The sequence below is a fragment of the Oncorhynchus tshawytscha genome, unplaced genomic scaffold (genome assembly GCF_018296145.1).
Source record: "Oncorhynchus tshawytscha isolate Ot180627B unplaced genomic scaffold, Otsh_v2.0 Un_contig_7461_pilon_pilon, whole genome shotgun sequence".
Lineage (NCBI taxonomy): Eukaryota > Metazoa > Chordata > Actinopteri > Salmoniformes > Salmonidae > Oncorhynchus > Oncorhynchus tshawytscha.
In genome coordinates, this window is record NW_024607887.1 from 16,578 (window position 1) to 40,669 (window position 24,092).

Here is a 24,092-nt window from a genome sequence, read left to right on the forward strand (position 1 = left end):
GCTGGGGTCAGTTTGTTATATCTGGAGTACTTCTCCTGTCCTATTCGGTGTCCTGTGTGAATCTAAGTGTGCGTTCTCTAATTCTCTCCTTCTCTCTTTCTTTCTCTCTCTCGGAGGACCCGAGCCCTAGGACCTGAGCTCCAGGACTACCTGACATGATGACTCCTTGCTGTCCCCAGTCCACCTGGCCATGCTGCTGTTCCAGTTTCAACTGACCTGAGCCCTAGGACCATGCCCCAGGACTACCTGACATGATGACTCCATGCTGTCCCCAGTCCACCTGGCCATGCTGCTGCTCCAGTTTCAACTTCCACCTGACTGTGCTGCTGCTCCAGTTTCAACTGTTCTGCCTTATTATTATTCGACCATGCTGGTCATTTATGAACATTTGAACATCTTGGCCATGTTCTGTTATAATCTCCACCCGGCACAGCCAGAAGAGGACTGGCCACCCCACATAGCCTGGTTCCTCTCTAGGTTTCTTCCTAGGTTTTGGCCTTTCTAGGGAGTTTTTCCTAGCCACCGTGCTTCTACACCTGCATTGCTTGCTGTTTGGGGTTTTAGGCTGGGTTTCTGTACAGCACTTTGAGATATCAGCTGATGTACGAAGGGCTATATAAATAAATTTGATTTGATTTGATTTGGTCTAGAAAAACCGCCTGAGCTGCAAAACAGAAAGTAAATATGATTTAGACTAGGCCTATTCCACTATCTAAATACGGCATGATGTTGTGTGTTACTTAATGGCCATATAATTGTATAATTTATTTTTATAGCCATGTGGGGCTAATGAATCATGTAACCTTGTGAATCACACTATTTCTACTATTTGGGAGCAAGGACTTCCATAAACAAATCTGCTGTTTCCAGCTACAATAGTTAGTTACAACATTAACAATGTCTACACTGTATTTCTATCAATTTTATGTGATTTTAATGGACATAAAAAGTAACACAATAAGATTACATAACTTCTGATGACTACTGAAAAGTCCAAATTCAAAACCTCCTTGTAAGATATATGTCATTTTTGACTTTTCAGTAGTCATTAGAAGTTATGTAATCTTATTGTGTTACTTAAAATATAGCAAATATTAGCAAATATTTTCTTAACTCTATTTCTTGAACTGCATTGTTGGTTAAGGGTCTTTAAGTAGGCCTTTCACGGTAAGGTTTACACCTGTTGTATTTGGCGCATGTGACAAGTACAATTTGATTTGAGTGATATACTGTATGCTTCATTAAGGTTGGCTTCGTAGAAGGTTGGCTTCATCTGTACCTCAGAGGTGGAACGTAAGTCACAGAAAATAATTGAGGCAGCTGCAGAGAAGTATCTGGGTATTTAACTTCAGAAGAGTTACAGGATGTGTTGGGTGGTGGTGTCCCGTCCTCCCAGGCCGTTGGCATGGTGCAGGAGCAGATCGGGTCAAAGTAGTGGAATAGGGTAGTAGGTTTTTAATGATTGTAGAGTTCGTTTTTTATTTTTTTTTCTCCCGTTTTTGCTTTTCCCGTTTTCCCATTTTGTATTTTAAAGTGCAATGTGTTTATATTATAGTCCAGTTGGGGGCGGTAATGCTACATATTCAATTCCAACCGCCGTTAAACTCCAAAGCAGAGGAAGAAGTAGTTCCGGGGAAGCGCGCTCCATTCTTCAGATAAAGGAAGCGCTAGAACTGTGTTGTGAAGACTGTAACTTTTGGGTCCATTATTACAGGTATGTAATAGCACGTTTAAACTTTCCAATGTCGAAAGACCACTTCATAACATGCTAGGTAACACATCCGTCAAGGTATTACCACGTTTGGTAAAGGTTGTGTGTGTTATTTATGTGTCAAGCCGAGTGAGTGAAAAACGTGAAACGATTGTGCAAGTCACGTAGCTAGATTTTTCTTTTTGAACGTGAATCAAAATGTACATTTATATATAATCAATGTATTTGAGATGTTATTGGCTTTGTGTGTAAAAATAAAAACTCTTACGAGTTGGTCAAATGGCGGTGCGCACTCTGTCTGCGTTTAATGATGACGTACAATAGAACCACATCAATCAAATTGTAATCAGTCAAGAAAAAACGTGCAAATGTGTACCTTATACGAAAATTAATGATTTTCTCCAAAACAACTGCCTTTTACACAACTTTCTAATGATGATATAGAAAAACTATTTTGTAAGGATTGATAATCTGTCATCAGATAGAAATACATGTTTCCAGTGCATGGGAAGTCACTGCAGAAGCCAAGCCCCAAAAAAACAAACAAAAACATATAACAACCTATGTGTGTGTGCACATTAAGCTGTTAGTTCATATGCCTTGCCACCGTGATATATAGGCCTAAGGCCTGAGACAATAAGAAGACACTGGCAGAATAAATTCAACCACACATTTGTTTTCATTACAAAACCGGAGAGCAACATCTGTTGGGTGAAGTCTATTAAACATATTGTGTGTCACAAACAATTACATTACCTACGGCATGGTCAAGCAAGGTAATGTTTCTGACATTTTCTCACTACTAAACAACTTGATTTAGAACCACAGAGTGTTACTGCAAGTCGCAAAGGAAACAGGAGCTGCCTCCACTATCCCAGCACCATTTCAACTTCAACGTCATCTAATCACCTTCTTAGTCTAATACAGTGACCACAAAAATATACCAAAAACTATTTAGTCCAATCAACATAAGCTAAATATGATATGGCTGTCCATGGTACTGATTTCTCTGTGTGTGTGCATGCAAGTAGAAAAAACATGTTGTCTCACCCTACTGGTAGAGAAACACCAATGCCATCCTCCTCGTTCATGTTGCCTAAAAGGTCTATGACTCTGTCATACAGTAAACGCGTTTAGTTTCTGTTGTTCTAAGCTACCTGGCAAAAACATTTGCTCATTAGTCTAACTTACTTTCATGGGAAACAATGCGCCAAGCCAGCTAGGTAATATTAGCATACTACATCTAGCTACATGTTGAACTTCAATCCTCTCAGGCCACGGGCGCAATGTATGGTTGGATCAGAATCACTGTTATAATCATTGGCCAGTACGGAGAATTAAGTAAGGCCGTAAGTCTAAATCCCTATCTCCATCCATGGCTAAAATCGTTCCTTTTCTAAGTTAGCCAACTATCCACCAGAGGACAACAACACATTGAGATGTCAGTTATATTTGGCTTCTGATGTGATGTGATTTGGTCTGAAGGCAAATCCAAACTGGCTTCCCTTGACACTTGTTTTTGGTGGGCCAGGACCAATCACAGCTGAGCCCAGTCAGTTTAGGTCAATGCTGATTGGCTATTATTATTTTTTATTTTTTTAAGGGAGGACAAACGATTGCTGGCTTCCCTTGCATTCAATGTCTGGAAAATACATATTTTAGATGTCTTTTCAACTTCATTTTACTAACTGGGACTGTTCTAGTTTTGCTGGGGGTGGAATTTTTGGAGCAGAACGGCAAATAGCGGCCCTGGCTATAGGTCAGGCCCTATTGTGCCCTATTCGGACGGGAGTCGTTTTACTGGGGGAGGTCGGGTTATGTGGTGTTTTGTGCTCGTGCACATAATTACATCTTTCATTTTTGTCCCGTTCGAATCTGCCATGGCAGTAAGATTTACATGGCAGGAGAGTAACAATTCCAACCAGAATAAACTACTGTTTTGGAGCAAAATCCAAACTCTGATAATACTAGTCCGGTGCAAATCGACATCCCTGTGTTTTGAGAGAAATGTCTGCGTTTGACAGGTGTTGCTCTCGGTTTACGCAAGAAAACAATAGTTCAATATATCGAATCAGTTAAGTACTGCGCATAATGAATGGGCTACATGCAGCCTATCAACTTTCACAGTGAATGCTTTTGTTTATATGTTTTGTGTTTATGAATTGAATATTACCAAATGCATCAGTAAAAAATATTGAGTCAATTTAATGCAACCTTTGCTGTTAATAGATCGCAAAGCAGCAGCATACAACTGACCTAAAGGTTTGTAAATGATTAATGTTCTCATCCATAGGCTTCAAATGCATCTGGGGAAAATTGAACTGTTTAGCTCACATCTGAAGGCTGAGGGGCATTTAGGATGTACTGCAGATCGCTAAAATATGCCAATGATTATGATCACACTTTCTCAGTTCAAATATTAGGGTGACACTATAGGATAGATGGTTTAAAACCCAAGCTGGAGTTACCAGTGTGGCCCTATCACCTGGACATGTTGAAATACTGTATCTTCACTCCTAGAATAAAATCCTCCAGGCTTGCAATCATAACTGCCAATTGTGGAAAAATAAAGAATTACAGGGGGCCGTTTGGGGGAAAAATAAAGAATTACAGGGGGCCGTTTGGGGAAAAATAAAGAATTACAGGGGGCCGTTTGGGGGAAAGAATCCCGTCCGACTCATCCTCTGGAATAACAGACATTCTGGAGTAATAATAACAGAAGGTTCTCTAGCCATGCATACATGTGTCACGTAAAGAGAGCAAGGGTTGAGGGATAGGGAATGTTTTTCCGAAACAAATTAGGGATTTTGGGTACAGAACGTTAGCCTGAAATTAGCTTTAAAACTGCTAAATGTTCTCTCCGCCAACAAGAGGGGTGGGTGATTCTATATATATTTTTATTTGTAATAAATCTGCAAACATTTCTGAAAATCTGTTTAGGCTTTGATTATGGGTTATTGTGTGTAGATTGATGAGGGGGAAAAACAATTGAATCACTTTTAGAATAAGGCTGTCACTTAACAAAATGTGGAAAAAGACTAGTGTTATGGATCTTAGGAAAACTCCCCTGGTCAGAAGATGCTATCGTCAATAAGTACTAAAGCAGTTAGCGTCTCTGAATGGGGTAGCAGTGCTGGTGTACTAAAGCAGTTAGCGTCTCTGAATGGGGTAGCAGTGCAGGTGTACTAAAGCAGTTAGCGTCTCTGAATGGGGTAGCAGTGCAGGTGTACTAAAGCAGTTAGCGTCTCTGAATGGGGTAGCAGTGCTGGTGTACTAAAGCAGTTAGCGTCTCTGAATGGGGTAGCAGTGCAGGTGTACTAAAGCAGTTAGCATCTATGAATGGGGTAGCAGTGCAGGTGCATGAGTGAGACAATTTCACGGTCACACTATTTTGAAGCTGAATGTAATGATTATCAGTTTCTACATGTGTACTAATATTCAGACACATTCAGTTGTTTCAATCTTTATCTATAATTGTTACTATGGTGTGAACGGGAAATACAATTGGCAGTGGTGTAAAGTAACTAAGTAAAAACACTTTGAAGTACTGCTTAAAGGAGACGTTTTCTTTTTTATAAATGGCATGTTATGGTTACGTGCACTTGTGTTGTAATTTAAAGTATGTACTTTGTCTAATGTGAATGAATTAATGTTTTGTTGTCAATGCTTAGCTACCTGATCTATTGTAATTACATAATTGACTAGAATAAAGAAAGTGACAGAATTGTCAAAACAATAACTTGTGTTCGTTTCTCTTTATTACTACAGGCCAAATCAGATTAAGTCTGAGGCCGGTAACATCAACAGTGAGGACAGACCCCAGCCTGCCTCTCTCCTTCCACACTGAGTCCAAACCTACAGTCACGAGGTCCTGATTGTGACAGTGGAGCCCAGTTTGTAATGCAGGATCCAGAGATGGCATCAGTGAAGCTGGAAGACTGCAGTCAAACACTGGAGCTGAATGCCAACATTAAAGATGAAGAGGAGGAGAAATCGGTTTCTCTTAGTAAGCACAGGTTTTTTCTAATTAAGTCTGTGTTCATTCCAACTTCCCACTGTGCATGAAAAGTTGCAGTAGAACTGTTTCATGATGAACTGTTTCAATGAGAAGGTAGATGTTATTTCATGCTACTGACACTTGCATGGTTTGACACCAGTATTGCCAGCATTTGTTTTATTCACTGAGTGTTCAGAGAGTAGACTAAAGAAGGGAAGTTGACAAACTGCCAGAGTTTTAGGGTTCTATTATGAAGTGAGTCTGTGTCGTTTCTCACCCCTGTGATAGTAAGTGGAGGATGATATGGCTCATAATTTTCATGACTCCCCCCCCTCCCCCTTTTTAGCTTTCAACTCTGACCCACTTTTAGAATAGTTTTATTCCCCCTTTGTATTGCACAGCCTACTGATATGAATACATACAGTACATTCAGAAAGTATTCAGACCCCTTGACTTTTTCCACATTTTGTTACGTTACAGCCTTATTCTAAAATTGATTAAATAAAAAGTTCCTTATCAATCTGCACACAATACCCCATAATTACAAAGCAAACATTTTTTTTGAGAAATGTTTGCTCTTTTATTAAAAATTAAAAACAGAAATACCTTATTTACATAAGTATTCAGACACATTGCTATGAGACTCAACCTTAAACTCAGGTGCATCCTGTTTCCATTGATCATCCTTGATGTTTCTACAACTTGATTGAGATTCCACCTGTGGTGAATTACATTGATTGGACAAGATTTAGAAAGGAACACACCTGTTTATATAAGGTCCCACATTTGACAGTGCATGTCAGAGCAAAAACCAAGCCATGAGGTCAAAGGAATTGTCCATAGAGCTCCATGAAAGGATTATGTTGAGGCACAGATCTGGGGAAGGGCACCAAAACATTTCCAATAATAAAAATAAAAAGTATAATGTGCAGTCGCAGATTGCATTTCGACTATTGCCAAAATTCACATTAATAGTTGCATACAGTTTTACAGTTCCAATGGTACTGTACGTCAAGCCAGAATCACTGGCTTCTACAGAATCACTGGCTTCTACAGCATCACTGGCTTCTACAGCATCACTGGCTTCTACAGCATCACTGGCTTCTACAGCATCACTGGCTTCTACAGAATCACTGGCTTCTACAGAATCACTGGCTTGCAAAACTCATAAAACAGATCCCAAATATTATGACACTGGGGCTTTCTTTTTCACTATATAAGTACATTTTTCGAAAACCAGGCTTGACGTTAATTATTTTAACCAATGACCAAGTGAGGGGGAACTGACATACTTCCAGTGGAGAGCAATTGAACGTCTAGCTTGTAATAGACAGAGGTCAACCATTTTATTTTCTCTCCTATGTAAAGAGATTCTCTGTGTAAAGATTTAGGAGGCATAGTTTAGGGATTAGTGGTAATGGGGTTGAGGTCATCTCAGAGATGTAGCTTAGTCCTGAGGTCAAATGTTTGAATCTCAGCACATTCGTCCAGGCAATGATACAAGGTGTGTAAATGCGTGTTACATTTAACACACAGGTCTGGGGTATTAGGGTCAAATTTGTGGAGCTTAACAAGGGTGATATTTTCCCAAACGTCATGTGACCTCTCCCATAACACACATTAACAGAGAGCGTTTCTAATGTGGTCAAAGGAGGTTGTAGGGCTGATTGTTTTAGACTGGAAAAGCTTCACATTAAATCTTCCCTTTAGTTCTTCAAATGACATGAGACCCTCTTTTTTTATTTATTGTTCTTTAAACCAGTCCATAACTTTTTTTTAAATTATTATTTCTTAAAAACCTTTTAACTAGGGAAGTCAGTTTTAAGAACAAATTCTTATTTTCAACAATGGCCAATAGTGGATTAACTGCCTTGTTCAGGGGCAGAACAACAGATATTTTTTTACCTTGTCAGCTTGGGGATTGATCTTGCAACCTTTCGGTTACTAGTCCAACGCTCTAACCACTAGGCTACCTGCCACCCCAACAATACTTGTCGTTGTCAATTCTTTAAACCAGTCCATTACTTTAACATTACCTGTCGTTGTCAATTCTTTAAACCCCTAGTGAATTTTACCAGGTGTGAAATTGTCATTACACCAAATGAGTGTAAAACTGGATAATACAGGGTATTCACCCAGATATTGCTGTACTTTTTGCCATAAAGTTTGTGTTTTTAACAAAGGGATTAATAGTATTCTTTAGTTTCTTAAAGGGAGCAGAGTTGTTTTTATTTTATTTAACCTTTATTTTCCGACACCTTTCTGGAGTTGGAACTTGCCGAGTCAGGAGCGTCTGTCTGCGCGCAATGCCTGCTACGCCAGTGCTGGTGCACACTGAAGGTTAGGAGCGTCTGTCTGCGCGCAAGGCCTGCTACGCCAGCGCTGGTGACCACTGAAGGTCAGGAGCGTCTGTCTGCGCGCAAGGCCTGCTACGCCAGCGCTGGTGACCACTGAAGGTCAGGAGCGTCTGTCTGCGCGCAAGGCCTGCTACGCCAGCGCTGGTGACCACCGAAGGTTAGGAGCGTCTGTCTGCGCGCAAGGCCTGCTACGCCAGCGCTGGTGACCACCGAAGGTTTGGAGCGTCTGTCTGCGCGCAAGGCCTGCTACGCCAGCGCTGGTGCACACTGAAGGTTAGGAGCGTCTGTCTGCGCGCAAGGCCTGCTACGCCAGCGCTGGTGCACACTGAAGGTTAGGAGCGTCTGTCTGCGCGCAAGGCCTGCTACGCCAGCGCTGGTGACCACTGAAGGTCAGGAGCGTCTGTGCGCGCAAGGCCTGCTACGCCAGCGCTGGGGCACACTGAAGGTTAGGAGCATCTGTCTGCGCATAGGCTTTTCCTGGTTAAATAAAACAATTGGAGAGGGAAGAGTTCTTTAGATCTGTTAGGAATAAGAGGGTATCATCAGCATACAGGTCCACTCGATGTTCGAAATCTGATGTTTTAATTCCACTAATTGACGTTTGGGCCCTTACTGCAATGGCAAAGGATTCTATAGCTAAAAGAAAGATCCCTGGACTGGCCGGACATCCTTGTCTCATCCCCCTAAAAAGCTGAAAAATTGTGAAAACAAGTTGTTAGTTGCAACTTCTGCAGGGGGGGTCTGTATATCATATCTTAATCCATTTACCTGAAGTAGTTCCCAAATCTCTTAAGCACTTGAAATAAGACCACTCAACTCTATGGAATGCCTTCTCTGCATCAAGTGAGAGTATGGCAGTATCAGTGCACATGTGAAGGGTCCCCTATGTTTAGTACTCTCCTCACGTTGTGACAACCTTGATGGTTTTTCACGAAGCCATTTTGGTCTTTGTGTATTAGATATGGGAGAACTCTGTCCAATCTCCTGGCTAAGGCTTTAGCACAAATTCTTGAGTCAGATTTCAGAAGAGAAATTTCACATTTTGTTGGTGATTTATCAGGCTTCAGAATGAGAGTAAAACACTCCTTTAGAGAGGAGGGGAAGCAACCTTGCTGAAAGGATTCAGCACACAGTGCATTGGGAAATTATTCAGACCCCTTGACTTTTTCCACATTTTGTTATGTTACAGCCTTATTATAAAATAGATTGTTTTTTCCCTCATCAATCTACACACTACCCCATAATGACAAAGCAAACACAGGTTTTTAGAAATGTTAACAAAATGATAACTTTTTTCTCTCAATGTTATAACACATTTACATAAGTATTCAGACCCTTTACTCAGTACTTTGTTGAAGCACCTTTTGGCAGTGATTACAGACTTGAGTCTTCTTGTGTATGACGCTACAAGCTTGGCACACCTGTATTTTGTGAGTTTCTCCCATTATTCTCTGCAGATCCTCTCAAGCTCTGTCAGGTTAGATGGGGAGTGTCGGCACACAGCTATTTTCTGGTCTCTCCAGAGATGTTCAAGTCTGGGCTCTGGCTGAGCCACTCAAGGACATTGAGACTTGTCCCGAAGCCACTTCTGTGTTGTTTTGGCTGTGTATTTCGGGTTGTTGTCCTGTTGGAAGGTGACCCTTTGCCCCAGTCAGAGTTCCTGAGCACTCTGGAGCAGGTTTTCATCAAGGATCTCTCTGTATTTTGCTCCTTTCATCTTTCCACTCGATCCTGATTAGTCCCCCAGTCACCTCCCTGACCAAGGCCCTTCTCCCCCGATCTCAGTTTGGCCGGGCGGCCAGCTCTAGAAAGATTATTGGTGGTTCCAAACTTCTTCCATTTAAGAATAATGGAGGATTTTCAATCATATCCTTGGACTAAAATGATTGTCACTCACATGCAAGCCTAACATAATGTGCAAAGGGCCTCTGGGTAACGTAGCACATTATTCAATGGTATCGCTTTTTCTCCACAGGCTGTTCATTTCTGATCTTTGATACTTTCTTGGTTTATTAATTAAGGTATCATGGTATATACACTACGATAACGCTATATATGTATGGACCATTTTGTTACTTAGTGTTGTTAGGTTCTAATTCTCAGAGTAAAAACTTTACGGACTCTATGAAAGCTCAAACCAAGTTTATTCTTCCCAGAGGATCAATACAGCTGCATTAGACAAAGACATTGTTCACACAAGCACTGATATTTAACCCTTTCTCCTAGGCTGAGTCTCCTCCTACACATCTGAACAAATATTGTATCTTAACTGCCAGGCAGGAAACTAAGTGATACAGCCATAAACGTGTCTTTTTTCCCTTAAGATCAGATGTTTCATTGATTAGAACATTTGCAGAATGTCGGCCAAAATCCATCTAGTTCCATCTTCTCCCACTGCCGGCCAGTGGGCTTCCTCTCACTACCATATTTGTTGGTGAGTGGAAACGCTAAGCAGATGCTTAACATTCCTACATCCAGTGAAATATATGTCTCGTTGTTCTACCTGTGGCTGCACTGTGGTAGTGGGAGAACAGTAAGTTCCAGGCAGGCACGCACCATTCTTCAGAATAAAGAAAGAGCCAGAACTGTGATGTCAAGAACCTTTGTGTTGGTTTTTATTTATTACTACAGGTATGTAATAGCCGGTTTAAACTTCCTATTATCGAAAGAACATGTCATAACATGCTAGGTAGCATCTGTTAACGTATGATCACGTTTGGTAAAGGTTTGATGTGTTGTGTTGTGTCAAAGTGAGTGAAGAACGTGATAAACTATTTTACAAGTCACATAGCCAACGTTAGATACTTTGGGTTTTGTGGTGGCATATTTCTGCTTTACCAAATGAGGAGAGTTAAACTTCACACACCAGTCAGAGTTATACTTAAACTACATCTTTAATAATAAGAGCTTTGCAATAGCCTTTGACTTTCAATGATGCGCCATCTCTAATAAACCATCGAAAAGTCACAACAGAAAAGTACAAAGAACTTTTATAGCCAAGATACACCCCTCTCAATTTACATGACAAACCACAGATCTTATGAACAGTTCACAAAGAAAGACTTTTACTTGAGAGAGAGTATCCCATAGCCAGATAGCATTCGCTATTAATTATTGTTCAGTTTGGTCCCTAAGATGAGATTCTAATCTCGTTCCTGGTACTTCATAGCACAAAAACATTAACTCATGTTATCTGTAATGCTCTTTAGGTTTTATCACCCAAAGACATTGTAAATCTCCTCTGTCAGTGCTCTATCATAGAGGCCCATCCTCAGTGGAACACACACAATAGTTAACAGAATACTCTATTCTGTCGAATAAAACCATTATAGTGCAATACAAGCATAATAACAATCTTGCAATTTTCCACGACAGCTTGTCTAAGGAAATTATGTACATCCATTCAATCAATTTATTTGAGATATCTGAGCTTGTTTAGCATGTTATTGGTTTTGTGTAAAATTCACAAGCTGGTAAAATGGTGGCACCCACTCTGTCTGCGTCATTAGACTTCAGTGCAGGCAGTGCTGGTGCAGAGAGTCAATTTCACGGTCACACTACAGTTTTAAAGCTGAATGTAAATGATTATCAGTTTTCTACATGTGTACTAATATTCAGACACATTAAGATGTTTCTATATCTATAAATGTTACTATGGTGTGAATGTGAAATTGTTTTTTCATTGAAATAATACAGTAAAGACAAGGTTATTCAGGAAAATAGTACATAGTGATGCCTAAAACATATACTGCAACTTTGTACTAAATGGTTTTTAGTCATTTATGCAAATTTGGGAAACTCTACTCTAGGTTAAATACATTTATGTTGTGTGTTGACAAATTTAAAGCAGGTACTTTGTCTAATTACAATGAATTCATGTTTTGTTCTAAATGCTTATCTACCAGATCTATTGAAATGAGAACAGTGTTTGACTTGGACAGAATATTAACAGTATTGTGGAGCTCCTGCACCTAAAAATGACTACCAGCACCTATTTCAGTCCAAGTCTAGCACTGAAATAGATCATTTAACAAGAAGAAATATATATTTTTTTAGAATAAAGTGCCAGAACTGTCAAGGCAACTTTCTGTCTGTTTCTCAATGTTACTACAGGACAACTGGAATTAAGTCTGAGGCCGGTAACATCAATAGTGAGGACAAACCCAGCCTGCTTCTCTCCTTCCACACTGATTCCAAACCTACAGTCACTGGGTCCTAAATGTGACAGTGGAGCCCAGTTTGCACTGCAGGATCCAGAGATGACATCAGTGAAGCTGGAAGATTGCAGTCAAACAATGGAGCTGAATGTCAGCATTAAAGATGAAGAAGATAAGATTGAGAAATCTCTTTCTCAAGGTAAGAGAATACCAATATTGTGCAATGCTGTCATCAAGGCAAAGGGTGGCTATTTGAAGAATCTCAGTTATAATGTATTTTTAATTGTTTAACACCTTTTTGTTTACTACATGATTCCATGTGGGTTATTTCATAGTTTTGAAGTCTTCACTATTATACAATGTAGAAAATTGTCAAAATAAAGAAAAACCATTCAATGAGTATGTATGTGTTCTGAAAATTTTGACCTGTAGTGTATATCACACAACTGACTGGTTCTTCTGATGTTGTTCTCACAGGAGATCATGTTGAGACATTCTCTACATCCAGAGAGAAACAGCAGGAAGATCACAGAGCTAAGAGGTCTCACCACTGTCCACATTGTGAGGAGAATTTTTCAATTCTATCAAAGCTAAAATTACATGTAAAAATACACACAGGAGAGAATCTGTTTTCCTGTACTGACTGTGGGAAGAATTTCACAACCTCAAAGGCTCTGACAGTTCATCAGAGAGTGCACAGAGGAGAGAAGTCATACCCCTGCTCTGACTGTGGGGCGAGTTTCTCTCAACTGTGCACCTTAAAAAGACATGAACATATACATACAGGAGAGAAGCCTTACTCCTGCTCTGACTGTGGAAAGAGTTTCTCTCAACTGTACAACTTAAAAAGACATGAACGCATACATACAGGAGAGAAGACTTACTCCTGCTCTGACTGTGACAAATGCTTCAAAAGATCAACTGCTCTAAAGGTTCATCAGAGAACACACACAGGAGAAAAGCCTTACTCCTGCTCTGACTGTGAAAAATGCTTCAAAAGATCAACTGCTCTAAAGGTTCATCAGAGAACACACACAGGAGAAAAGCCTTACTCCTGCTCTGACTGTGGGAGGAGTTTCTCTAAACTGTACAACTTAAAAACACATGAACGTGTACATACAGGAGAGAAGCCTTACTCCTGCTTTTACTGTGAAAAAATCTTCAGAACATCATCTGATAAAAAAGTTCATCAGAGAACACACACAGGAGAGAAGCCTTACTCCTGTTCTGACTGTGGAAAGCGATACTCTCAACTGGGCCACTTAAAAACACATGAACATATACATACAGGAGAGAAGCCTTACTCCTGCTCTGACTGTGAAAAATGCTTAAAAACATCAGCTGAGCAAAAAGTTCATCAGAGAATACACACGGGAGAGAAGCCTTACTCCTGCTCTGACTGTGAAAAATGCTTCAAAACATCAACAGATCGAAAAGTTCATCAGAGAATACACACAGGAGAGAAACCTTACTCCTGCTTTTACTGTGAAAAATGCTTCAAAACATCAACAGATCGAAAAGTTCATCAGAGAACACACACAGGAGAGAAGCCTTACTCCTGCTCTGACTGTGAAAAATGCTTCAAAAGATCAACTGCTCTAAAAGTTCATCAGAGAAATCACACAGGAGATAAGCCTTACACCTGCTCTGACTGTGGAAAGAGTTTCTCTCAACTGGGCGACTTAAAAACACATGAACGTATACACACAGGAGAGAAGCCTTACTCCTGCTCTGACTGTGAAAAATGCTTCAAAACATCAACTGAGCAAAAGGTTCATCAGAGAACACACACAGGAGAGAAGCCTTACTCCTGCTCTGGCTGTGGAAAGAGATTCTCTCAACTGGGCCACTTAAGAAGACATGAACTTATACATACAGGAGTGAAGCCTTACACCTGCTCTGACTGTGGAAAGAGTTTCTCTCAACTGGGTGACTTAAAAACACATGAACGTGTACATACAGGAGAGAAGCCTTACTCCTGCTTTTACTGTGAAAAAATCTTCAGAACATCAACTGAGCAAAACGTTCATCAGAGAACACACACAGGAGAGAAGCCGTACTCCTGCTCTGACTGTGGAAAGAGTTTCTCTAAACTGGGGGACTTAAAAACACATGAACGTATACACACAGGAGAGAAGCCTTACTCCTGCTCTGACTGTGGAAAGAGTTTCTCTAAACTGTACAACTTAAAAAGACATGAACGTATGCATATAGGAGTGAAGCCTTAATCCTGCTCTGATTGTGTAAAATGTTTCACATCAACTGACCTAAAAGTTTGTCAGAATACACACTGGAGAGAAGCCTTACTCCTGCTCTTAATGTGGCAAGAGTTTCTCCCGATTGGGAAATGTAAAGACACACCAACGGATACATAGTTGACCGAAGCCTTATCAAAGCACTGACTGTGAGAAGAGATTCTACAGATTGGTGTCTTTTTAAATGGCCCAATGTGTACATAAAGGAGAGAAGCCTCATCAGTTTTCTCAGACCAGCTAAGATTAGACACTCCACTTAATTCTCATGTCATTAAATAATTGGCAACATTGAATTGGATCAAATGAAGCGTAGAACACTCTACTGTAAAAATAAAAAAACACACAAAAAAAAACATTTAAGGACACCTGCTTTTTCCATGACAGACAGACCAGGTGGGCTAAGGAATGAAAACACTGGACACTGGAAAATTGTAAACATACTGCCTGGTCTGATGAACCCTGGTTTCTGCTGTTTCATGCTGATGGGAGGACTGGGGTATGTAGGAAACCACGAGTAGATACATCCAGTGGTGGAAAAAGTACCTAACTGTCAGACTGCGTAAAAGTAATGATACCTTAATAGAAAATGACTCAAGTAAAAGTGAGTCACCCAGTAAAATACTACTTCAGTAAAAGTCTAAAAGCTTTTGGTTGTAAATATACTTATGTATTAAAAGTAATTGCTAAAATATACTCCATCAAAAGTAAAAGTGTGAATCATTTCAAATTCCTTAAATTAAGCAAACCAGAATGTACAACTGTTGTTTTTTATATTACAGATAGCCAGGAGCACACTCCAACACTGATATCATTTACGAATGATGCATTTGTGTTTAGTGAGTCTTCCAGATCAGAGGCAGTAGGAATGACCTGGGATATTCTCTTGATAAGTGTGTGAATTGGACCATTTTCTGTTCTGCTAATCATAAAAAATGTAACAAGTACTTTTGGGTGTCAGGGAAAATGTATGTAGTAAAAAGTACATTTTGTTTAGGAATGTAGTGAAGTAAAAGTTGTCAAAAATATAAATAGTAAAGTACAGATACTACAAAAACTACTAAAGTAGTTCTTTAAATATTTTTACTTCAGTACTTTACACCACTGCATGCCGTGTCAGCATTGCAGACTGGTGGTGTGATGGTTGGGGTGTGTTTTCAGGGAACACATTGGGCCACATGATAAAAGATGAACAATGTTTGAATGCCACGGGATATTGTGAAAGCAAAATTGCAAGATTATGTTATATTAGTTTAATTTGATCAAATGGTTGTTTTATGCAACAGAATAGAGGGTTCTTTATAACTCTGGTTTCTGTGTGAACTGAAAAGTGGGCCTCTGGGAGATTTAACACTGACAGAAGATTTACATTGTCTTGGGTTGATAAACCTAACAAGACCGCATTCCATAGCATGAGTTAATGTTTCTGTCCTGAGGTACCAGGGGGAGATGGCTCCAGTGTGGAGTTGGGGGGCCAGACCCTGGTCTCTACAAAATGAGAAATTAGTATATTTCATACGAATCCTTACCTTGTGGCCCATTCCATAAATCTGTTGTTTGTCAGGAACATCCACGAGGATGGACTTTGCTATAAAATGCTGTGGCTTTAGTCCTGCTGGTTGGGCTCTCAGCGAATCACCTACGGGACGGTCATTGACCAGCGCCATTACTGCAGTAATTCAATAATAAAGTTAGATTGTTTTGATGAAATGTATAAGTCTCTCCTTTTGATTACAATAATTCCACCACAATATCTAAACATCATTGCCAATCAGGTGCATCCCTTCATGGTAGCAGTGTATCCATCTGCAAATAGATTTATTCAGCAGGATTATGCCACAAGGCTTGTCCAGGAATGGTTCCAAGAACATTACAGTGAATTCAGCTCACTGAATTCCCTGTAATTGTACATCTGTGGGAGGAGATGGAACGAGCTATTCGGAGAAGATCCAGCTAATGGGGATCCATAATGAATCCATAATAAAAACTACATTAAGGATTATAGCTTTTACCTGGGTTCACCTGGTCAGGCTGTCATGGAAAGAGCAGGCGTCCTACCAGCTCATTCCCACAGGAAACTGCAGAGGGAAGCAGTACCACCCAGTCAACCATCAGACTCTATTGTGAGACGCCTCACAGAGGATATTCAACCCTAAGGGCAAATCCAAGGTCATCTCAATATCTTTACAGTAGAAGCTAACACACACTGATCAGTAAAGAGAGGCTAACATTCTATAACGCTCCCTTTCCTCTGCATTGTTCTCTCACAGTGAGAAACAATAGGATTACAATAGAGTGTTCTACACTTTCTTCATTTGATCTAATTCAACGTTGCCAATTATTTTATGAGATAATGAAGTGGAGTGTCCAATCTTAGCTGATTTGAGAGAACTGATGAGGCTTCTCTCCTTTATGTATACATTGGGCCATTTAAAAAGACACCAATCTGTAGAATCTCTTCTCACAGTCAGTGCAGTGATGAGGCTTCTCTCCTGTGGGTATACGTTCATGTCGTTTTAAGTAGCACAGTAGAGAGAAACTTGATGCACAGTCAGAGCTGATGTAAGGATTCTCTCCTATGTGTGTTGTCATGGTGTTGCCCTCTTTGGGTACAGCAAGCCCCATCCCACCTCTCCCGGTCTCCTACACCTAGGCTGCTGTGGTCAGAGAGAGGTCATACATTCCTGGAGGAGATTATCTCCTCATGGCCACAGTATATAGAGAGAGGGAGTTTTCATAGAAGAGTTCAAAGGAATTTCTTCCACCTCACAGAACTTGAGGTCCGAACAACATATTTGTTCAGGAGAAGGTATAAAAGATCGGTGAAGAATCCAGCTACGAACTGGTCCGTTTTGTAAAATTTGGTGAAACTCATGGGAGACAATAATGCCACATTACCATAATGCTGTTTATATAATAGCCTCAGATATGAGGTTTACATCTAATTGTTGTATAAGATGAATGAGTGAGGATGATACTGTTTGTAAAATTGTGTAATGTGATTTTGGACTGTTTAATGAAGGAAACTCCAATTCCCTTTGGAGTTTAACTAAATCAGAGGATTTATCTGAGCACAGTTTTGACCTGGAGTCATGAGACAGCCTTTTTCTGCTCCCCCGAATAAAACCCCCACTTTGAGAATTTCTCAACAGACCATGTTTCCCTCAATTATGAGAGGACAAAGGTTGCAGACCAGCTTACCTCGATAAGAGGGCCAAGGTTTGAGTAGATGGCTGAATCTTTTAACCATACCACGTGGTTAAACTCTTAGACTATCGATACCGACAGAATAAGAACAAGTCTGATATTAATTACTAGTCTGCAGCTAGGAATTCAGTATCATTGAACGCGAAGACCGACAACCACCGAAACATCTATCCATAACTACATGAATGTCACTCTGAACTATCCATTCTAACCACGACAGAGAGGGCGGACAGACTCTCCAACATAAACAAACTTTTCAACAGAGATCCCAACAACACACTGAGTGTAAATATGTATATTGATTGCAATTGTTCCCGAATTAGTGAGCGTTCATGTGCAAAGGATTAGCATTTCAATTGTTATAATTATCAACTGTGTGTTGTCTTATCTCAGTCGAACCCACTTCCCTTTTGTACCCCAAGCCGCGATAATGGTTTATCCCACTAGGGAAACTCTGTTTAATTTCCTTGTAACTATCAACTGTTTGTTTATGCATTTCTCTGAATTACTTAGTTAGTAAATAAATGATTTAAGACAATTGATGTCTTGATGACTCATAGTGAAGACTGGGTTTGTGCAGAAACCAACCATTTACGATGTTTGGAATGAGACTAATGTGAGGTAAAGTAAATAATTCATTAATTCGAAGACTAATTGATCAGATATAAAATATCTGAAAGTTATATTAGGAAAATTATAACTTTGTAATCTGAATATTTTCCTAGGTGCCCCGACTTCCTAGTTAATTACAGCTACATGATTAATCAGAGAATCTTTGATAAAAACTAAAAGTCTTCATTTAATGATAGTAAAGACACGACAACAGCTACAGCACTCACCAGTTTTCTTCCCAGAAGTCCATAGGTCATCCCTGTAGACTGCCCAAAACTAATGCCTTACAGCTGTAGACTTATCATATAGTTATCAACTTAGGATAGTGCCTAAGTAACACACCAAGTAGGAAAGCCCTAGATATAACATTAGACAATGCCATGATAGGGTCATTTTGCCAAGACCATGGACGTATATAGAATACAGTCCAATTAGATGATTAAGGTGGCATACCTATATTTTGTTTTGTTTATGCTTTCATTCATTTTGTTTCATTTTCTTCGGCACTTGGAAAGTGATAGAGCCATAAACAACTCCCCCATACAACCATCAGTTAGTGCCACAACGCCGCTCGTTTGGGAGGAAATGTAATGACATATTTTGTGTGTGTGTGTGTGTGTGTGTGTGTGCGTTGTTAACACCTGCCTAAGTTACTGCCCAGATCTTCCAGTCTGGACGACCAGACGTCCGGTCCGGAACGGCGATCCCAATCCGGACATCCGCTGCCCAGCCATGGAGCGGACTTCTTCATTCGCAGAAACCCTACCCGGGTCGACCACCAGAGGGAGACCACAGCCAGGACAACCCACGGTCATTTTTATTTTGGTTTGCAACGTGCAGGTTAATCGCAAGATTGAACCCAACATGAGAGGACTGTCATGACGTTGGCCTGTGGGTAAGATTTATGACCCCCCCCCCCCATAAATACCTTTCTCTCTTGACTCTACCGAAGGACTCTTGAAAAGCCTTTGTTAAACGTAGAGAGTCGGGGAACATCAAAAGGTGGGGGGAAAGGGACCATATTTCAGTAATCCAACCAGTTAAAAATATGCGTTGGTACTTCTTATGGCTGCAATCCCGTTAACCGGATCGATATGATAACAGCCAGTGAAAGTGCAGGGCGCCAAATTCAAAACAACAAATCTCGTAATTAAAATTCCTCAAACATACATGTATTTTATACCGTTTTAAAGGTAATCTTGTTGTTAATCCCACCACAGTGTCCGATTTTCAAATAGGCTTTACAGCGAAAGCACCACAAACGATTATGTTAGGTCACCACCAAGCCACAGAATAAGCACAGCCATTTTTCCAGCCAAAGATAGCAGTCACAAAAAGCAGAAATATAAAAAGCAGATAAAATGAATCACTAACCTTTGATGATCTTCATCAGATGACACTCATAGGATTTCATGTTACACAATACATGTATGTTTTGTTTGATAAAGTTCATATTTATATCAAAAAACCTGAGTTTACATTGGCGCGTTACGTTCACTAGCTCCAAAAACATCCAGTGATTTTGCATAGCCACATAGATTCAACAGAAATACTCATCATAAATGTAGATGATAATACAAGTTATACACATGGAATTATAGATATACCTCTCCTTAATGCAACCGATGTGTCAGATTTCAAAAAAACTTTATGGAGAAAGCAAACCATGCAATAATCTGAGATGGCACTCAAAAATAACCAAATTAGCCACCATGTTGGAGTCAACAGAAACCATAAATTACATGATAAATATTCCCTTTGAAGATCTTCATCAGAATGCACTCCCAGGAATCCTAGTTCCACAATAAATTATTTTATTGATTGATTTGTTCAATAATGTCCGTTATTTACGTCCAAATAGATCCTTTTGTTAGCTCGTTTGGTATACATATCCAAACGCTCCTTCAGTTCGAGGATTACAAAAACTTCCAAAAGTTCTATTACAGGTCGAAGAAACATTTCAAATTAAGTATATAATCAATCAATAGGATGTTTTTATCATAAATCTTCAATAAAGTACCAACCGGAGAATTCCTTTCTGTCTAGAGGACTAATGGAACACAGGTGGATATCATGTGAAATGCACATGACCAGGAAATGGCTCTCTGCCAGTAACCTGACTCATTCCCCTCTTAATCAGTCCCACACCACAGTAGAAGCCTTATTCAACTTTCTAAATACGGTTGACATCTAGTGGAAGCCCTAGGAAGTGCAACCTCATCCATATCTCACTGTGAATTCAATAGGGCCTGGGTTTAAAATCCCCCAACCTCAGATTTCTCACTTCCTGTTTGGATTTCTTCTCAGGTTTTTGCCTGCCATATGAGTTCTGTTATAATCACAGACATCATTCAAACAGTTTTAGAAACTTCAGAGTGTTTTCTATCCAATACTAATAATAATATGCATATATTAGCAACTGAGACTGAGGAGCAGGCCGTTTACTCTGGGCACCTTTCATCCAAGCTACTCAATACTGCCCCTGCAGCCATAAGAAGATAACCTCTATGGGAATGCTGTCCCTAAACTGGGACGGTTGTTGCTAACGTGTCCTAATGTGACTAGAATGACTGTATACAACAGCCAACTTTCCGGGACAGCTTAAATTCTTGTGTCCAACAGTGTCCAATTTTCAGTGGCTATTACAGTGAAAAAATACCATGCTATTGTTTGAGGAGAGTGCATAACAACAAATAATTATCACGGCAACTTGTTTAATAAATTCCTCTCTGAAGGTAAATAATGTACTTACATTCAGAATCTCGCTCTGATTCGTCGTCCTGAGGGCCTCAGAAATAAAATGTAGCATAGTTTTGTTTGATCAAATCATTTTTATATTAAAATGTAGGAACTGAACCCCTGACGTCTCTGGCCCCACACCCACCCCACCCAGCCATCTAGATGTGTGAAGGTTAGTGTATTTTCTGTAGGGATGCTAATTATCCATCGTCTGACATTCCTGGGAGTGTGTAAAATTAACATTTCTTTATTGCCATAGCATTTTTTGTATGTTTTCTATAGTTATGTACTTGAAAATGTATCAATTGACCAATCCGGCACATTTGGGCGAAACTCCTGGCAGACTTGATACAAAATATTGTGTAGTAATGTAATTCTTCACTGGATCCGTCTGAAACTTTGCAAACACACTGCTACCATCTGGTGGTCAATCTAAATTCCACGTAGAATCCATCACTGGCCTTTCTCTTGCATTTCAAAGATAATGGAACAAAAAATGAATAGAAAAAGCATGTTTTTTGTTTGTATTATCTTTTACCAGATCTAATGTGTTATTCTCCTACATTAATTTAGCATTTCCAAAACCTTCAAAGGGTTTTCTTTCAAATGGTATCAATAATATGTATATCCTTGATTCAGGTCCTGAGCTAAAGGCAGTTAGATTTGGGTATGTCATTTTAGGAGGGGGGGGGCGGATAGTATGATCCTTGCGAGGTTTTAAGGGAAGTGTGAGCTGAGACAAAGACAACATCTTTAAAAAAAGATAAAGATAAAGCTTTTTTAATTTAAAACAAATCCAAATCAATAACCTTTTCATGTGAAAAAGCTGAATCCTACTCATGACTCCAAGTGTTTTGTTTGGAGCCGACTGAGCTGTGGGCTTTGAATGTGGCACCTGGCCAAAAATAAAACGAATGCCATCAACTTTCACCCTGTGCAAAACACGCCTATCCGGGAGCCCAGGTAAGATTAATCAAATCCCCTCAATGCCGCTGCGCATACTGTCACAGACACTATAATGACACAGATACAAAGATGAGTCCTCTATCTATCTCTATGGCCGCGTACCATTGTTCAGAATATGTGCTGTGAAGACGATGCTTTTTGTGTCCGTTTCTATTTATTACTACAGGTAGGTAATAGCACGTTTAAACTATTTAAAATCAAAAGAACATGTCATACTATGATAGGTTACAAATCCGTCAAGGGATTGCCAGGTTTTTTATGTTCAATTTGTGTGAACGAGCGGGAAGACTGAGGAACAAAGGGAGAAGCTATACTATCGTAAATACAGTATCTTATGCATTCTAAATTACCGCCCATTTGAAAAAGGAGAATGCAATAAATGTTTACTCTGAGCTGCGCTTCGGTAGGTTGGTCGTAGATCCTGGCCGTGTTGCCCAACAGAGATCTTCCTTGTCCACTGAAGGATGTCTCTGGTGGTGGTGTTTGTTATTTCAGATTCTTTGTCCGTCCTTTCCTAGCCCACGTTTACAGCAGCTTGGAGGTATCACTTCTGGAGAGAATAAGAGTTCAAAGTTCATACCAAGCTGCCATGCTATAAGCTCATGCTATATTCTGGCTGGTATTGTCAAAATTGAGCCTCCCGGGTGGCGCAGTGGTCTAAGGTGTGCCACCAGAGATTCTAGGTTCGAGCCCAGGCTCTGTTGCAGCTGGCCGCGACCAGGAGGCCCATGGGGCGGCGCACAATTGGCCCAGCGTCGTCTGGGTTAGGCCGGCAGGGATATCCTTGTCTCATCATGTACTAGCGACTCCTGTATCGGGTTGGGTTGCAGTGCACGCTGATCAGGTCACCGGGTGTACGGTGTTTCCTCCGACACATTGCGGGTTGGATGTGCGTTGTGTCAAAGAAGCAGTGCGGCTAGGTTGGGTTGCGTTTCGGAGGACGCATGGCGTTCGACCTTTGCCTCTCCCGAGTCTGTACGGGAGTTGCAGCGATGAGACAAGACTAACTACTACCAATTGGATACCATGAAATTGAACTCGATGCCAATTGCGTTAGGTTCTTGCTGTTCAACTCAGGTCTTTAGGTGATCTGAACCCTTTTGACATCAGGAAGTTACATTATATAGTGGTAGCAGAGAGGGCATGTTTTATAGTTTACAACCAATGTCTCTTCACATGGGCGGGCCACTGAGTGGGCAGGGCTTTAACCTTATGAAAACCCAATTCTCTCATTTGGAAGCTAAAATTACATTTAATATTTTCAAAAATAGTTTCATATTTCAACATTTAAATTGCACAACAATTCCATGTGAATCTGATAACTATAATGTGTAGACTTTCCAAGATACAGTTTGTCATCCTATCATTAATAAGAATGTCTCAGATGACAACCGAACTGAGATCATATTCATTATGAACCCATTTTGAGATTCATTATTTTATTCTAGAATATAACACAAGAGCTTTGTGTGTGCAATAGTTTGAAGAGAAATAAATGGATTCATAAATACAATTTCACGATCTAAATTACACTGATAAAAAAAGACGCTTAGATTATAACGGTATAATTCTTATTTTATTATAATTTTTCATACTGATGTAAACCACACATACAACTAAATAAAGTGTATATAGTGTATAACACAGCACCAAATTAAAAATGAATTAAAATAACTCCATATTCATTGTATTATACAGTAAACTAGTGTTTTTCCAATGTCGTAGCTGGCATAATATGTGCATGTTAGTCTTGCCATGTTAATGACAATAGATTAGAGATCTACTAGTAGCATACATCTGAAAATAGGTTTACCAGACATTTTTACAAGCAATTTATATGTTAAATTCTTTGACATAGCGGTTATCAAAGTTTACTGTAATGTCACTAATTTATTTTTAAAAACGTGGAGATAGACCATGTTGTTATTTAACACTTATGTACAATCTCTCTTTAATCAAATACAACAAAAAAACATTGTGCGTGTGTGTGCTGTGCTTGCATGTCCTGACATTAAACACATTCTTTTAACTCAACACTGGCTAAACAGCACGCCCGTTAGGCTACTGCAGCCTCACTCTACCCATGATGTAGCT

The 24,092-nt window shown here is 39.9% G+C and overlaps 1 protein-coding gene across 2 annotated transcripts; it reads left to right on the forward strand.

The window, feature by feature from the left end:
• The first annotated feature begins 1,354 nt into the window (after positions 1–1,354).
• LOC112242023 (zinc finger protein 883) lies at positions 1,355–19,194 on the forward strand. 2 transcript variants are annotated; one of them, XM_042312692.1, is made up of 5 exons: positions 1,355–1,714; positions 5,480–5,717; positions 12,179–12,421; positions 12,700–12,783; positions 18,944–19,194. In XM_042312692.1, the coding sequence occupies exons 2-5, from the start codon at positions 5,612–5,614 to the stop codon at positions 19,159–19,161; spliced, it is 651 nt and encodes a 216-aa protein (XP_042168626.1). In that variant the 5' UTR covers positions 1,355–1,714; positions 5,480–5,611; the 3' UTR covers positions 19,162–19,194. The 2 variants fall into 2 exon arrangements, with proteins under 2 accessions (XP_042168626.1, XP_042168625.1); XM_042312691.1 differs by lacking the exon at positions 18,944–19,194 and having other exon boundaries at positions 1,359–1,714; positions 12,700–15,336.
• The last annotated feature ends 4,898 nt before the right edge of the window (positions 19,195–24,092 follow it).